The 16,585-nt window shown below is 37.0% G+C and overlaps 1 protein-coding gene across 1 annotated transcript; it reads left to right on the forward strand.

Annotated features, from left to right (window-relative positions):
* Positions 1–53: 53 nt before the first annotated feature.
* LTA4H (leukotriene A4 hydrolase) lies at positions 54–15,862 on the forward strand. Its single transcript, XM_063322762.1, has 19 exons — positions 54–257; positions 1,334–1,464; positions 3,573–3,693; positions 4,195–4,263; positions 4,959–5,063; positions 7,340–7,392; positions 8,017–8,089; positions 8,390–8,530; positions 8,751–8,774; positions 9,800–9,870; positions 9,982–10,093; positions 11,030–11,174; positions 11,256–11,359; positions 11,618–11,688; positions 12,269–12,323; positions 13,038–13,133; positions 13,626–13,708; positions 14,909–15,013; positions 15,329–15,862. Exons 1-19 carry the CDS (start codon positions 111–113, stop codon positions 15,447–15,449), a joined length of 1,827 nt encoding a protein of 608 aa, XP_063178832.1. The 5' UTR covers positions 54–110; the 3' UTR covers positions 15,450–15,862.
* The last annotated feature ends 723 nt before the right edge of the window (positions 15,863–16,585 follow it).

Raw genomic sequence — 16,585 nt, forward strand, 5'->3', positions numbered from 1 at the left:
CTCCCAGCGGCCGGCGCGCGGGCTCACCCTCCCACCTCCCGCCCGCGGTGGGCGGGCCGTCCGCGGCGCTGTCCGCCGCCGCGCGGCAGACGGCTGGTGGCGCGCGAGCTATGGCGGACCCGTGCTCCTTCGCTTCCCCTGCCTGCTGCCGCACGCGGCACCTCTACCTGCGCTGCCGCGCGGACTTCGGCGCGCGGGCGCTGCGAGGCACGGCGGCCTTCACCGCGCGCGCCGAGCGCGAGGCGCTGCGTTGCCTGGTAACGGCGAGGGCGGCGGTGGTGGGGGCGTGTGGGTGCGGAGGGGCGACCGCGGCTTGTGAGGGGAGAGCCCCGGAGTCCCCTCTGAGGGGGACGGCGGCCCTGCCCGCGGCGCCCCGTCTCCTCCGGCCTCGGCGCCGCTTCCCCTCAGTTCTCTCCTTCCCCTCGGCCGTCAATCCGGTCCCTCCGTCCTTCCCTGCCGCCGTCGGCGGCCACTTGGCCCTCGGGCTCCTCCGGCGCCTCCTCGTCTGGAGCCTCGGCGCTGGGCGGGCTCGCCGACCGCGGGCGAGCAGCGCCTGGCTGCCGCTGGACAGCCCAGGGTTGCTGCTCTTCATCCCCAGAGCCGGGGCGTTGTGCAAGGGAAGGGTCGAAACGTGTCTTTTCCCGTTAAAATGGCGAAGAGCCGGTTGCCGAAAAGATGGGGATAAAGCGTTGGAAAACTACGTTTATGTCTTTTTCACCTGTGTGTTTTATTATGCCAGCTGCTTTCTCGGTTAGCTGTGCAAAGAAATGTATAAACCTCTTTAGTGTTCCTTTATACGTAAAGTGACGTTTGGGGTTTGTGGTTGTTTTTTTTTTTCACGTTGGCCCTATAAATCCTTTTGTGATTGGCGTTTATTTTTTCGAGAAAAAAAAATCCATCCTGTTAATAATAAAGAGTAAAACTTCACTCAGGCTGCATATGGGAATGCAGCGTTATTTAATTCATCTTCTGTTGCATGAAAGTCTTGATTCATAGTGGCTAGTTCCAGGATGGAAGCCTTTGCAGGGGCTTTTCTACCGTTCTCCTCATTTCATTGCAGTGCTGTGAAGTCTTTTACCTTTGTAGTTTACTTCGTAAACTGCCGTTTCCACTTTGATGGTCAGAAATTGGTTTTCTTCCTCTTCCCTCTCCAGTTTTGTAAGTTCGGTGCTGCTCTCTTAAAATGCTCATTCTGTGTACTCGAGATAGTTAATTTTTCTGGTTTTACTTAGTAAATACCTTTTCCTTCAGAGAGACTTGCGCTTCAGATTTGATGAGGGCTATGTTAATTATTATACTATTTAACAAGTATGTAATATTTGCTTCGTTACAGGTCTTGGATACAAGAGACGTACAGGTATTTAAAGTGACCGTAAATGGGCAGGATGCAAAATTTGTTTTTGGAGAAAAGCACAGTTTCAAGGGAGCTCCCCTGGAAATCACACTTCCTTTTGAACTAAGAAGGTACACACTTCTGCCTGTTCCTTTCAGTGATTTCCGAAATGTACTGTATAAGGTGCTTGTCTGCCTGTAGGGTCATTGCGTAAAGCTTGCAGAGGGACTTATAAATTAGGGTGTTGCATTTATTTGGTGTGATCGTGTAGGGAATTGGTTTTTTGAATATTTGGTTTTCATTAGACAGCCAAAACTTTGAGAGTCTTTGTACCTGTCCCTGGGTCTTATATGATGTACAAAATTATTTGCTAAAGTAAGTAGCAAAATGACGTGTAATGTATCACAATTTTTCCAGTGCTTCTTATGAATAATATTCTTTCTGCTTCAACTACCTGAATTTTATCATGTTCAGAATTGCTACAGTGTGGTGCATGTGGAGTTACAAACCCTGTTTGCTTTTCTTTTATACAAGGGCTGATCTTGCATTTCTGTAGAACTGCAGGTTACCGCTATGATTAGATAGAAACATGTTTTCAAATAATAAAAGTTATATGGTATTGACTATGCTAAGCCCAGGTCCCTAAAAAATGGAACTTGAGTTTTGACAGTGTGATAGAGAATGAACTAACCATAATCTACCTCTTAAATTGCACAAATTAAAAAGTTGCTGCCAGATTGCAATATGCTTTTTGCCAGTTTGCTTTGTATGTTATAACTCTGTGGTATCTCACGTGCAAAGCTGAAAGCTGAGATTGTATAAGGAGGTTTGCTTGTTTGAATAAAATTTTATACTAAGTTGCTTCTTACTGTTTTATTTTCAAAACTGGTTACTACCTCTACAGACTCATGTCTGGTTTCTAATTTTTTGTTGTTGTTGTTCTCTGAATTAGTGCAATTTAGAAACACACATAATGTGGAAGAGAAAGGAATGTCATACAACAGCTGTCCCTTCTGGGGAAATGCTTATGATGTGACATGAAATTGAACAAATTAAGTACTTGAACAAACAGGCCACAGCAAAAACTTGTGTCTGTTTCTTTTGTTTGACTTCCAGCTTTTTTTTTATTGCTAGATTTCCCGTAAGAAAAAAAGCTACCTGGGGGAGTTATGAGTCGTGGTCATAAGAATTTATAATCTTGTCTGAGGTGTAGTCCCCCATGTAAATATACAATAAAACAGTTATAGGAAAGGGTAGGAGTTGCAACTGAAAGTCCGACTTTCAGTAAGCAATGTGTCTTGTGGTAATACAAATTATTTTCTCTTTTCTTGTCAAATATGTACTTTGGAATAGTGGTTATAAACCAGATAACCAGATATGTATACCTAGTCAGCTTATCTAGTGCCCAACTCCTCTGATTACCCAAAGTTTGTTCTGATTTATCGTTACATTGTTAATTCTATAAAGTTGCATGTATTACCTGGAACTTTGTGGTAACAGAAGCGAGTACTTCTGTGTGCTTTTGGTGTCAGTGATGGTTATGTTTTTGAAAAATAAGAGTGTGAATGTGTCAGGCTTATGTGTGTTTTAGCAAGCTGGTACCTGTCTTGCACAGAACTGTTAGTTTTTAGTGTACACCAGTTCTGAAACCCTGAATAAAATTTGAACGCTTTTTATTTTTCTTGTTAACCCTACTGCCAATAGAGTTTTCCAGTAAATTACTGTTTTCAGTATTGTTTTATTTTCTGATTAAGGATCGTACTTACAGAACATAACATCAGCTGCAAAATCTAAATTTTTATTTACAGAATACACAAATCCTATGTTATTAAAGCATGCATGTTCTTATATAAGCTTTATACACTTTTTTGTTTGCTTATTGCAGTGGGGTTTTTATACTTATATGTACAATGTTAGGTAGCTGTGACAAAACTGTGTGTATGTAGCCAGTCCAAATAATTTAAAGAAAAAGTCCGTGTTCTCCTTGAAGAGAGAAAAGGGAAAGTTTCTGGTTAGTAAAAACAGTAATGGAAGTGTCTTGGGACGTTGAAATTCAAATAAACCCAACTAATTTTTACTATCATAATCGAAAGGGAAAAGTTGTTTTTGATAGGCTACTTGTCTTTCTTTTTAATGCTTTTGAGACAGTGCTGCTATTTTCCATAAATCTTTGTAGAGGAATTTCAGTAGTGATGAGGAGTTATGTCAAAACAGTCTGACTATATTCTTTATTACACAGGGGACAAGAAGCAGTTGTTGAAATCTCTTTTGAAAGCTCTCCAAAGTCTTCAGCTCTCCAATGGTTTACTCCAGAGCAAACTTCTGGAAAGAAATACCCGTTTCTCTTCAGCCAGTGTCAGGTTGAGTGGATTGTTTTTTTTTATTTAAACTTGTTGTTTACATGCCACTGTAATTGCCCCTGGTTTCCAAAGAGCTGGAGAGGAAGGTTAGGAGGGGAAAGTACAGTAGCCCATAACTTCTAATTGTGTGTGTCAAAGGTTCTAAATGAAAACACTTAATAAGTCAGGACATTGCTGAGGTTTTATTATATGTTTGCAATTTAATAATTCCAGAGCCGCTTTACCCTCTCCAGTATTCTTGTTGAACAATATGCAGTCCTTTGCAATCCATATATGTGGCTATTAATCTGCCTTACCTACCATTATTTCTTTTAGAAAACCCTTAACTATGAAAACTACGATAAGCTATAAGTGATAGGAAGTATTGGTTTGTAGATAATGAACTCTCTGGAGGAGCTGTATAGATTTCCAATGTAATATATTAGTTTGATTTATTTCTACTCCTCTGCATTAGAAAGATTGTTGGTTTAATTTGTTTCTGCTTTTTTAATCCCTCTCCAGGCTACCCACTGCAGAGCCATCTTTCCGTGCCAAGACACACCTGCTGTGAAACTAACCTACTGTGCAGAGGTAGATGAACCCAAGTCATGTGTGTCTAACTAAAGACAACTACTACCATGAGTGAATTTTATTTTTTTTTGTAGCTGCTGGCATGTGGCCTAAAATAAAACCAGGGAATATTGACTTTTAGCTTAATGTAAGAGTCAAAAGATTGCATGTCTTCCCTTTGGCACTCTAGTCTTATAATTATTTTTTTTTTAATATATTTCATCTCTCTTTTCATTCATGTGTATCGTTATTTCCAAAAGCAAAAAAGACCAAAAAAAGGTGCTGTAGTAGAAAAGAAAGATGTTCTTAAATCAGTAAAAGCTGACAGTAAGACAACAAAGAGTGCTGTGAAGTAAAAATCCTTGAAATTACTCTCATATATGTCTTAAGAAGTAATGTATTCTGGTACATAGTTAGGGGATCTTTGCAGTTCTGGCATAAATAGTCAGATTGTTTTAAGGAAGTAAAAAGTGAAATGTCATATTACAATTCAGTAGTGTGAAGAATGTGAAACTTAACTTCTGTCGGAGGTAATCCTAGTTAATTAAATATCACCAGCCTTTAAAACAAAATTTTCTGTATGCCTTGTATTCTCCTTGACAGAGGGGACTTAACAACAGAACAAATCTGGGCTACCTCTTTTACTATCGCTGCTTCTAGTATATTGTATAATCCTGTGTGACAATTGAGTTCCTCATAGTTGGGTAACCTTTCAGATATCTGTTCCTAAAGAGTTGGTGGCTCTAATGAGCGCTAATCGCGATGGAGAGATGCCTGACCCGGAGGACAGCAGTCGGAAGATATACCTTTTCAGTCAGGACGTAAGTGCTCTAGGCTAGTAAACACATGCCTGAGGTCTTATTCCTAACTCATGCAGTTCACAATCACTTCAGATATGGTTTTGATGTCATTGATAAATCATGTGACCTGTGATGTCTCTTTGCCACTGTAGAAATACGAGGTATTACAAATCTCCAACTCTGGAAAGTCAACCAGTTGGTTGATGTTTACTGGTTGTTTTGTCAGAAAAGCCAAATTAAGAGTTTTAAAAATATTTAGTATACTCAAAACTAGTACTGTCAAAACCCCTTCTGTCTGCACTGATTCTTGGGAAGTAATGCAGGGACTTGAATAACATGGGAGTTTCAGTTTACCAAGATCTTAGCAGTGAGGCTGAGCATTGGAACCAATTTTTAACTTGAAGTTAGGCAAATTCTGACAATAGAGATATTTTTTTTCTTAAAGGTGAAAACTTTGGCTTTTATGGAAAGTATTTCCAGCTAATTAAAGATTACTGTTTTCAAGATGAAGTTTTATTAAGTGGTGCAGCTAGTTTAATGATTCCACTGCTCCTAAAGTGGCAGTCTCAATTTACTTTTCTGGTGTTTTTGTTCTCTCAGCTTTTTGGGTTACAGTTTTGATGTTTAGGGGATCTCTTGGTGAGCCTAGTTCATTTTGCCAAACAAGCAGATAAAATTAATATAAGCTTAGAAAAGAAATTGTTTTAGTAAGCTGATCTAGGCTGCTGAGGGACTGAATGACTGCAAGGGAGGGATGGAATTGAGTGACTGGAATAGAGGAGGGGAACCTACTCTGAACTGCAGCAGCTGTTTGGTTGATTTGGCTGCTATGTGAAACCTGAGTGGCAAGAGGGGAGAGAGAGAGGGAAAAAGTTGTTACCTTATCTGTGGGCTCTTCCTTATGCAGTGTTCTGCCTTCTCTGTGGAGCCGAAAACAATTGCCACTCTCTGTCTAATGCATAAGGCTTCTATGTTGTGTATTATCCAGAGCTGTATGTTATCTAGAAATACACTGTTGATAAGTTTGGTGGACCTGTACAAGGAATAACATTTAGTCTAATTGAAATTATACTACACTTTCTAATATAGAAAGCCATTAGATTAATTTGTTAGAAAAGGTATGCGTTTCATTAAATAAAAAAGTCAAATGCATTGAACACAAAATATATAAATGAAAAAAGACAAATGTATTAAAGAAGACATACATATCATCTCATCTACAAAACTATGAGACTGATTTGTTAGAAAAGGCGTGTTTTTGCTTAGATGACAAAGGCAAATGCATCAGACTCTTGGATATGTTTGTGTGCTGAGCTTACCTAAAACTACTTTTTTTGCTCCTGCACGGCCAGGCTGGTAAGAAGTTTAGTGGAGATCAGCCTCTGTAAAAATGAATTTATAACCCAACAGCCATTGAGATTTGAAGTAATTTCAAAATTTCAGGTTAGGAAATTGGGCACTAAAATGTGGGGATATATTAACAGTCTTCTAATAACTTGTCTATAACACTTAAACCTTTTAAAGAATATATTCTGTGGGTTAATATATAAAATTAAAACACAAGTGATGATATGGGTATTCTAATAAATGCTATTAAAATGGTTTGGGGATACTGCTGGAATAAAATTTTCTGAAATCTTTTCTCCAAGTAATTATGATTTAAAATCTTGCTTATTTAATGTTGTTTAGTCAGATCAAATAGAATTTTTACAGGGACGGCTGTGTTACCCTCTTGTTTCCAGAGCACTGGGAGAAAGCATTTCTCTATAGATACTGTAGCTTTGAGATTTTTTTTTCTTAAAATAACAAATGTTTAGAATTTATTTTAATTCCAAACAAGGAAATTGAATATCTTTTGTATCCATAAATGTTCTTGTTTACTTGAATTCATAAAAGCTCTTCGTGCATCTTTCTGTGTGATACAGCTGCCCTTTATCGGAGCAGTATCTCTTAACTTCTTCCGTAAGGTAAAACTGACTTCCATGGTAAAACTGACTTTCTTTTGAACAGTATTCAAACCAGTGGCATTTTTGTATGCTCTTATGCACGCAGATTTTTTTCAAACAGATGATACTTAAAATTTTGTGGCCTTTGTGCAAAACAGCTGTGAAACAAGGACTTGCAGATAAAGGAATATAATTTGGGGAGGAAAAAGCAATCTCTTTATTATAACATAAGGCAGGAAACTATGGAGAAAATATCCACACTTCTTTATTTACGTACCTTTGTTTTTCTTTGAATCAGTTGTGTTGATAGCTCACATTACAAATTTCTTTTTTTCTCATGTTCTCCACTAGGTTCCCATACCTTGCTACTTGATTGCTTTAGTGGTTGGAGCATTAGAAAGCAGGTGAGTGAATCTGCACAAAGCAAAAATATTAATAGTCATAATAAATCTTTAGAGTTATCTTCTTTGTTTCTTGGTCTTGTTTGTAGTTTTAAAATGTTTCTAGAACTTTGATGTATCAAACTGCATGCATCTTGATTCACTCTTGCATCATTTTTTCTATAGAATATGCTTTTGCTGTAAGGTAAAGAAATACCTTGAAGAGTTTGGAATTGATTTGAACCACTAAGGGGTTTTTACAGCTCAGAGAATAGTATCTCTTTTCTCAGGTAACAGATAAGCCTCATCATGTACAAAATGCAGAAAATTGTAGCTTTGGCGTCATTGCTCATCTGCACAAAGACGTGTTAATCTAGGCCATAATCATGCTTTTATATATGCTTTACAGCATTTTAAAATCTATAAATGTGTTTCCTAGTTATTTTTCCCAAACAGTGGATGTTTGTGGTTTGGTTTGTAAAGCTTTACTTTAGCAGTGGAGTAGAAATAGAGACAAAGACTCTCTATTGAGTTTCTTCAGCAACATGAGTTACTCATGAGCACAGTTAAACATATGCTTTCTGTATTAGTTTCCCATAGAGTTATTTCCAGTTCATAGTGTCTTAGTGGCATTTTTACTTTCAACAGAAAGATTGGCCCAAGGACACTGGTGTGGGCTGAAAAGGAGCTAGTGGATAAATCGGCCTATGAATTTGCTGAGGTGGGTAATTATAAAAAAAAAAATGTTTTGTAAACTTTCACATAATACTGGAAAAGGAACAGACTGTAGTTCAGTGTTTTGTTCATCTGTAGCTCTCCTTTCTTTGCTTCGCACCCCAAAAAATGCTGCTGTTCTATTGCAACACAAAACTACTACTGAAAATAAATATTGATACAGTCTTGTACTTATTTTGCTTGTGGGACTTGCCAAGGTGAAAGAGAAAGGGATCCATAGCTTATTATGTGTTCAGTGTTTGCAATCAGAAGTCATGTTAGAAACTAATGTGAATTCTTGTTCCAGGCTGAAGCTATGCTGAAAACAGCAGAAGATTTAGCAGGACCCTATGTATGGGGACAATATGATTTGTTAGTGTTACCACCTTCTTTTCCTTACGGTGGTATGGAGAATCCTTGTCTTACTTTTGTAACTCCAACGCTACTGGTAAGTCTAAAACTGATAAAAGTCAGTTTTTCCTTAGGGCTTGCATTTCCATCAAGTGATGGATATTAATCCACAAATTGGATTAATCTTCCCCCTAAAAAGAACTGTAAATATTCCTGCCTCCTTTGGAGTCAGGGATCATCCATGAAACATTAAGTGGTGTATTTTGAGGTTTACTTGAACTGACAACTGCCTTGTCTTTTTTTTTTTTTTTTTTTAGGCAGGTGATCGATCTCTATCAAATGTAAGTGCAAAATAAGTTCATGTCTTCAAGTAGAACACAACTTGAACTTGTATCTTAACTTCCTTTGTAATAAATACCTGAAAACTTGGTCTCTTTTTCATTGGAGGAATTAAAGTTAAGGCAGTAACTCAGGGAGTCTTACAAAGTGAGTTTTAGTTCTAAGTAAAGTCTAGAAAATGGGAGACATATCTATTTTGTATAATGAACAGATGAAAATAATACGGCTGTCTCTATGCATAGGGGCCTGGCTTGGAGTTAGCTGCTCAGTGGCTCTCTTCCTGTCCCGTGTATAGATATGTTTAAAAACTACAAGTGAATTAATCTCATCAAAATTGTTTGTAGGGAACTTCTTTCTCTATATGTCTGCCTGTGCACTAGAACTCATATTATGTAGAGTTTTCTTTTAAAGTGAAAATCACAAGTACGATTTGAGTAAATTCTGGTTTTTTTCTGGAAAATTGAGTACTCTGGACGCTGTTTTATCTCATGTGTCTTTCTACTAGACTGATATACTGCTTCAAAAAAAATAATATGATTGTCTTATCCGAAGAATACTGAAATATTTGACATGGACACTTTTTGATATATCATGCATCATTATCCTTCTAGGGGTGATTGTTTTCCTCCTATTTGATGTTTTAGAACATCTCAGCGCTGCAGAAGTTGCTTAGGTGGGAAAGTAGTATTAGTCCGTCACTGGGCATGGGTTCACTATTCTGAAATGTGATTTCATAAACAAGTACCTGCATTGTGCTACCAGAGGAATTATTTTTGTTTATCAGGGCATCTCTGTGACTTGCAGGCTGGACACTCAAAATTATTCCTGAGAGGGTTCAGCAGGATAATGTTAGTCCTTTAAATATTTGTATGGATAGATTTACGGAGCTGTCAATGCTAACTGGCTTTGGGAATGTAGCACAGTAAATGAGATCCCATTAGAGTTTTTTTTTCTTTCTGTTGGGATTTGATGTTAATTTTCCAGAGTCGTCTAAACGGGAGTTCTGTTGTTGTTTTCTGTATTTTAGGTTATTGCTCATGAAATATCTCACAGCTGGACAGGAAACTTGGTAACAAACAAAACGTGGGAGCATTTTTGGTAGGTGTGATGTTCAATGCAATGCAAATCATATTTTTAACTTAATCTGTAGAGACCAACTAAATTCATTTTGCCACCTTACCAGTGCTGACTTTATCAATGTATTTCCAGGCTGAATGAGGGACATACTGTATACCTGGAACGCAGGATTGGTGGTCGGTTGTTTGGTGAGCAGTTCAGGCACTTTAAAGCCCTAGGAGGTTGGAGAGAACTGCAGAATACGGTAAATATTTTTAAAGTTAACTTTATGTTTAAGCATATACCTAAATAAAAAAAAGCTGGTGTTATGTGTTTCCCACAAATAAGGCTTGTCTAGTCAGCTTTGCTAACGCTTTTTTATTAGAGGATGAACAACTTTGATTCCCAAGGTAATAGCTTATTATACTCAGACTAGATAAAGCTTTTTGAACTGTTTTAAGATGTTTTGTAAGGATGAACATCTCTTCAGACTTTCTTGGTTGTTCTGGGTATGGCTAAATTTCAGTATTACCTGTTAGCATACTGGTAAGCAACTGAAAGCTTGTCAGAATTATCTGCAGGCATGACCATCAGAATTTCCAGTGCCTCGTGCAAGTAGTTGATTTCTTGTTCTCCTGTGTACTACGTTATAATTGGGCATATTCATAATCTGTTACTGTGTAGGAAAGTTGTTTAGTTTTGTGTTTAGGTAACATGGTTAAACTTCAGTTTTTGGATTTCCAGCCTGTAATGTTCCCAGCCCTTTCATTCATTTGGTGATGCAGTTTTCCTGGCTTACTATAAATATTTCCTCATTGTATTTTACTCTTTATATCACCCATTTAAATTAAGTAGTTTGAATAGTTTGTTAATAAAGGGATAAATATAGAGAGTTTATTAGGTGCTTGTGGTAATGACAGACATGACAATAATAAACTGCTTTGAGACAGCTGGAGCACAGAGTGATTGATCCTAACATCTTTCTGTTTGATACGCGATCAGATACTGATACAACAAGAAAAAAGTTCAGTAAACTGTTTTGTGCAGATTCAGAATTTCAGGAAAAAGAACGAGAAAGAATACTTTGAAATGAGCCCATCTTAGTTTTGGATGGATTATACCTTTATAAATAGGGTTGGTAGTGATTTGCAAGAGTGCGAGTTTTCCTAGATTAATATATTTTCTTGTATCTTTGTCACAGATAAATACTTTTGGAGAGAAAAATCCTGTAACTAACCTCGTCCCTGATCTGAGGGATGTAGATCCTGATGCTGCCTATTCATCTGTTCCGTATGAGAAAGGCTTTGCTTTGCTTTTTTACCTTGAACAACTTCTTGGAGGACCAGGTAAGTGTTAGTCAGTCTTTATATATGATTATTTCCCATTTTAATTTCAAACACTAAAACATTTTGTTTTTTAACTGTTAGATGTCTTCATTGGCTTCTTGAAGGCTTACATTCAGCAGTTTGCTTATAAAAGCATAGTAACAGAGGACTGGAAGAAGTTCTTGTACTCCTACTTCAAGGATAAGGTTGGGTAGTATTTAAAACTAATTGCTTGAAACCTTCTAATTATGTGAAACTTAAGATGATTTTGCATTATCATGCTTTTATTTTTTCCCTAGAAGGGAATATTTTGTTTTGAAGTAGTCTGTATAGGATTCTCCAGGGTAATTGGAGGGATGTTTAAAAAAAAAAAAAAAAAAAAAGATTGAAACTAGTTTTTGTAGAGTATACTTTTCACTAAAAATAACATGTAAAATTGAATATGAATTTGTGTTGCTTTGTAGGTAGACATTCTTGATAAAGTTGATTGGAACTCATGGTTTCATGCTCCAGGAATGCCACCAGTGATGCCGACGTAAGCTGCATTCTTTTATAGTTCATCCTTTCCTTCTTCAGATTGCACATGATTTTCCAAAGTCGTAAAGCAGTTTGTAAACATGGTGAAAGTCTTCCCACAAATGTTCTATTAGAAAATGTCCTGTACGATGTAGAAATTAATATATGTGTATATATAGCAGGAAAAAATGTTGCTGTTCATATTTTCATTTTTTTATTTTTTTATTATGGTGGAAATTCATGTTGCTTTGAAAGTTGCTAGGAAAGATTCTTTCTTCTGACAGTTTGTTGCAACAATATTCTGTTTTCGGCTATAAGCCGTAATATATGTACAAGCATATACGCTCAAAAGTATTAATCATTTTAGGAGTGTATGAGATCAAGGGATAGTGTCACCTGTGCACTAAGTGCTTCTAACTAAAACTAAAATACATATGATTCTAATCAATCTTTTGTAAATTGTGGTGCGAGATCGAGTTGGAGTCTATAACAAACAGATATGGAACCATTTGAAAATAACTTGTATGCATTCTCATAAAAATACTACAGGAGCTTTTTGTGTTTCCAAAGTGTGATCCTTTGTTTTTAATTTTTGACAGATATGATATGACACTAGCGAATGCTTGTGTTGCTTTGAGCCAAAGATGGATCCAAGTGAGTAGTTAAAGAACGCTGAGGTGTCTGTATCTGGAAAAGCTAGTTCTCTTTATATAAAGTGAGCCATTCTCTCCTGAAATCTATCCGTTGCCGAGTGAGAGTGTATTTAGGGTGCTAGTATGGCTGCCAGGGATTTTGCATTTCGTACACTAGCCTTTCATCATAGAGTCTGTGCATTTACTATGACTTCTGTACATGAAGTGCTGTACATATTTTAACAAGGCACACCACCAACTTTTTGTTATAAATACATAGTAACCAAACTGAGAGTATTCTTTTTGAAACCCTGATATTATGGCTTCATTTAAAAACATTACTGATTGTATCGTATTAGCAATAATTCCCCTACATTATACTGGAGCTAGTATGCATTTCTCATCAAAAACTGAAATACATAAATCATAATAGGTAACTAATAGCATACAGTTTTCTCATAATTTTAACCATAAGACTCGTACAACTAATAGAGAATTCAGCATACCTTCCTTTTGTTAACTCTGGCTTTTCACTGTACTTGTATTTAACTTTCTTCTCCTCAATGTTACTTTTTAAAGAAAAAGTATGGGATTTTTCACTTAACTTTAACAGAAAGACAGTGGATATCTTTTATGTGGAATGGCTCAATAGTAAATGCGGATGTCCAAACAAAAAATTACACCTGATTGTACTTTGAAATACCTGGTAGAAACTTAAGTAACCGTTCTCTTTTAGGCAAAAGAGAGTGATTTAGGCTCATTCAGCTCAGCAGACCTGAAGGAAATGTCATCTCATCAGTTGATTGAGTTCCTGGCACTGTTGCTTCTGGAGGTAAATGAATGCCTGGAGTAACTTAATTCTGGTATCACAAAAGCAGGCGCAGAAGCCCAAGTGTGCCTTGGGAATTAAGTTGTCAATTTTCTTTTAAGTTTTGCTAAAATAACCTGCTCTCACCATACATGGTTACTAAAACTTCAGCCGTGCCTCCCAGATTATGTCTGGCTCTTCAGCTAATGAGCAACATATAGAGTATTTTGGATTGAAAAGTAAAAACTATGAATTTGTCTGTATTTGATCTTATAGCAAATACGCTATAAATAAAATGGAATGAAAATGCTTCAAGTTTTGAATGTTTCAGTAGTACATTGGGTAGTACTGGATGTGGGAATTTGTTAACATTTATTCCTTGCCCCTTCCCTAATACTATGAGAAGGTGAAAGAAACAAATACAAATATTTGTCTTTTAATTCCTTTGTAGCATCAGTGTTCTTGAATTTAAAGTGTGCCTCTGGTTTATTCTGACTATGCAATTTCCTTTTTCAGCCTCCTCTTCCAGTGTCCCATGTCAAACGAATGCAGCAAGTATATGACTTCAATGCTATACACAATTCTGAAATAAGATTCAGGTTTGTTCTAGTATGGGCATTTTCCTAAATGCTTTCATGAAACAAACTGTCCTGCTTCACGAGACATGCTGTTGTATACAACTGGTGTAGGGTTTTGGCGTTGGGTTTTTTTTGTTGTCGTTGTGGTTTGGTTTTTTTTCTGTCAGTGCATGTGGAAGCACGCTTACCAGAGTGGTATTCTGTTACTTGAGAATCGCGTAAATCTAGTCCAGTAAAAGAACTGGAAGTGAGCAATGGATTAGCTGTGCTTTATTTTCATCTGTCATGCTAGCGAAGGAACCTGACGGCCTGATATTGTTTTGGGAGTTGTATTGGATACTGCAAGAGCAAACCTCTCTTTGACTCAAACATGCCTGAAAAATCTTTCAAAAAATTTAGTCACATCTTCTGACTTAGCTAATCAGTTCTTTTGCTGATGTACTAATGGTTTTTTTTTTCAACACAACTTGGAAACATTTTTATCACATTTTAATGCTCACTATCACAAAGCTTTAATCTCATAAAAAAAAAAGTAAATATCAAAGCAAGTTTCTAATCAAGTAGGAAATGCTTGTAGCTAAATGCCTTGATTCTTGTGCCATCCTAATTTCTTCTGTTTTGTATGTACACATTGTGTTTACATATGTCACTTGTTTAAAAAAAGGTATCGTTGAGGACATAAGTAATCTTTAATCTTGAAGTATTACATATTTTGCTACTGGTACATATTTGCATACACTTGCAATAGTAACGGTTATTCTGCCTTAGCTAACATACAGTATAGTTTCTATTTCTTGTAACAAGATCAATTTCTTATTATTTTTAAAACAAAACAAGCACATTCCAGTTACTGTTGATGTTTTGTTTGGGTTTTTTGTTTTTTAATCACTTTGTCCAATGTGACAAGTGCTATATAATTCATCTCTAATTCTGAGTGATGCAACTGGACGCTGCTGTAATATAAAAGAAATATATAGCTGCAGAAAATGATCAGGCCATTTTGGAGAAACTTTGAAAAACAGTATCCTATTTTATAGAACAGTCCGCTTGTAACATGCCTAGTCAGACACTAAATATTTTATGTTGAACTTCGCTAGAATCTCATTCCCGTGATGACATAGCACTGCCTAGAGTGCTTATGGGAACAGAATCATAAGCTAACTAACCACCACAAATGAAAATAGAAGTGTAAATTTTTTATTTTATTTTTTTTTCCTCCAGGTGGCTGCGTCTCTGCATCAAGTCCAAGTGGGAAGAAGCTATTCCTCTGGCTCTAAAAATGGCAACAGATCAGGGCAGGATGAAGTTTACTCGACCCTTGTTCAGGTAAAAGTAATCTCCAAATTGTAGGAGCTCACGCTGTTGGCATTTTTAGTTTAATGGAATGTATAATACTTGATGTTGCACATGTATTTATGTTATGCTTTGAAGTGATACAATCTGGAATTTTCTGTATACTGCGAACAAGCTTATCTTCAGAGTTGCTTTCCACTTGCTGACTTTTTTAATAGAAGAAAGCTTAGTCTCCCAGTATGCACCTTAATGTGAGGCTTTCAAGGGAAAACTAAAAGTTTGAGAAAACCCCCGTTGTACGATTTTCACAGATATTTGTAATGGTGCTTTTTTTCATTCCTTTTACAGGGACCTTTACAATTTTGATAAGTGTCGAGATCTGGCTGTCAAGACGTTTCTGGAGCATAGAGCCTCTATGCACCCAGTCACTTCAATGCTTGTGGCCAAAGACTTGAACCAGGATCAGTGACAAATTTACTGATTTCTTTGAAATGTTCTTGTTGCTGAAAGAAGAGACTGATTCCACAAACTGCTGATACGCGTGCTTGACTATGCCATAAAAATGCTCTGCTGCTTTGTTACTAATTTAGCTTAAAATGAACTTTCTAAATCAAGTTCAGTAATTTCTGTTCTGCACCACCAAGTAGAACAGCAAAATTGCTAAATCTCTGGAATTGGGAGAATCATTTTGTTACACACAATTTTTAGAACGCGCAAAAAAGCTGTTCTGAGATGCAGTCATTTGTCAGTCATGGAATTTAAAAACACAGAAAATTAATTGGTGGATGGTATGGCTCTTGTGCACAGCTTTCTTTTTCATAGCAATGTGGTTGAAATTTCCCGTATCTGAAGCCTAAAAAAAATAAATCTTTTCATTGTCTACTTGTCTGTGTATTGATCTGTACATAAAGTTTTGAAATAATAATTTTGCTTTATTTACTCTTCTTTGTTGTGGGAGAAATTTTTATTATGGATCCAAGAGGAGTATGAAGACTTAAATGGATCACAGCACTCCAGTGTTAGAGCAGAATTTCTGTCCAGCCCTATTTGTCGTGGCTTTGTTATGTCACTCAGTTCTTCACGTTAATCACAATATGATGGATTTACTTGGTTTTCCCTATTGGATCCTATGCTGTGCACTAGTAGTTGTCTGAAATACTTTGTTTTCTTTTTTTTTTTTTTTAACAGAACTGGTATTTTTACCAAATTTCAGTTTTAATATCTTGCCGTCCTTTTAGTATTTCAATTATTTCAACCCACTATCTATTTTCAAAACTTGTTGTAGAGGGGACTAAAGCCCAAGTCTGTCTTTCTCCCATTTGGATTTTTTAATCTTTAAATTTTTTACGCAATTGTGGGCACTACCACTTACACTAATTTAACAACTTCAAAATAAGGTAAAAAACAATCAGAGAGCTGTGTTTACTTAATTGCTGCAAGGCTTAGGTTCAAGTTGATTGTTTAGGTGCGAATGCTGCCATCTACGGGTGGCTTTTTGAAGTGAATTTGAGAAGAACTGCTTTTCCTGGAAATGCTGTTAACAGGAGTTAAGTGTGTTGACATAGAGGTAACCCCGTACGGAGGAGTAACAAAGCAGGGGGGGAA

Source organism: Chroicocephalus ridibundus, chromosome 1 (genome assembly GCF_963924245.1).
Source record: "Chroicocephalus ridibundus chromosome 1, bChrRid1.1, whole genome shotgun sequence".
In the NCBI taxonomy this organism is placed as follows: domain Eukaryota; kingdom Metazoa; phylum Chordata; class Aves; order Charadriiformes; family Laridae; genus Chroicocephalus; species Chroicocephalus ridibundus.

What these genes read in the sequence shown, in the direction of transcription:
- LTA4H (XM_063322762.1), top strand. Translation starts at nt 111, where the DNA reads ATGGCGGACCCGTGCTCCTTCGCTTCCCCTGCCTGCTGCCGCACGCGG. An exon ending in TTCTCTTCAGCCAGTGTCAG is followed by an intron (nt 3,694 to 4,194) that starts GTTGAGTGGATT and finishes ATCCCTCTCCAG; the next exon opens with GCTACCCACTGCAGAGCCAT. An exon ending in ACTCCTACTTCAAGGATAAG is followed by an intron (nt 11,360 to 11,617) that starts GTTGGGTAGTAT and finishes GTTGCTTTGTAG; the next exon opens with GTAGACATTCTTGATAAAGT.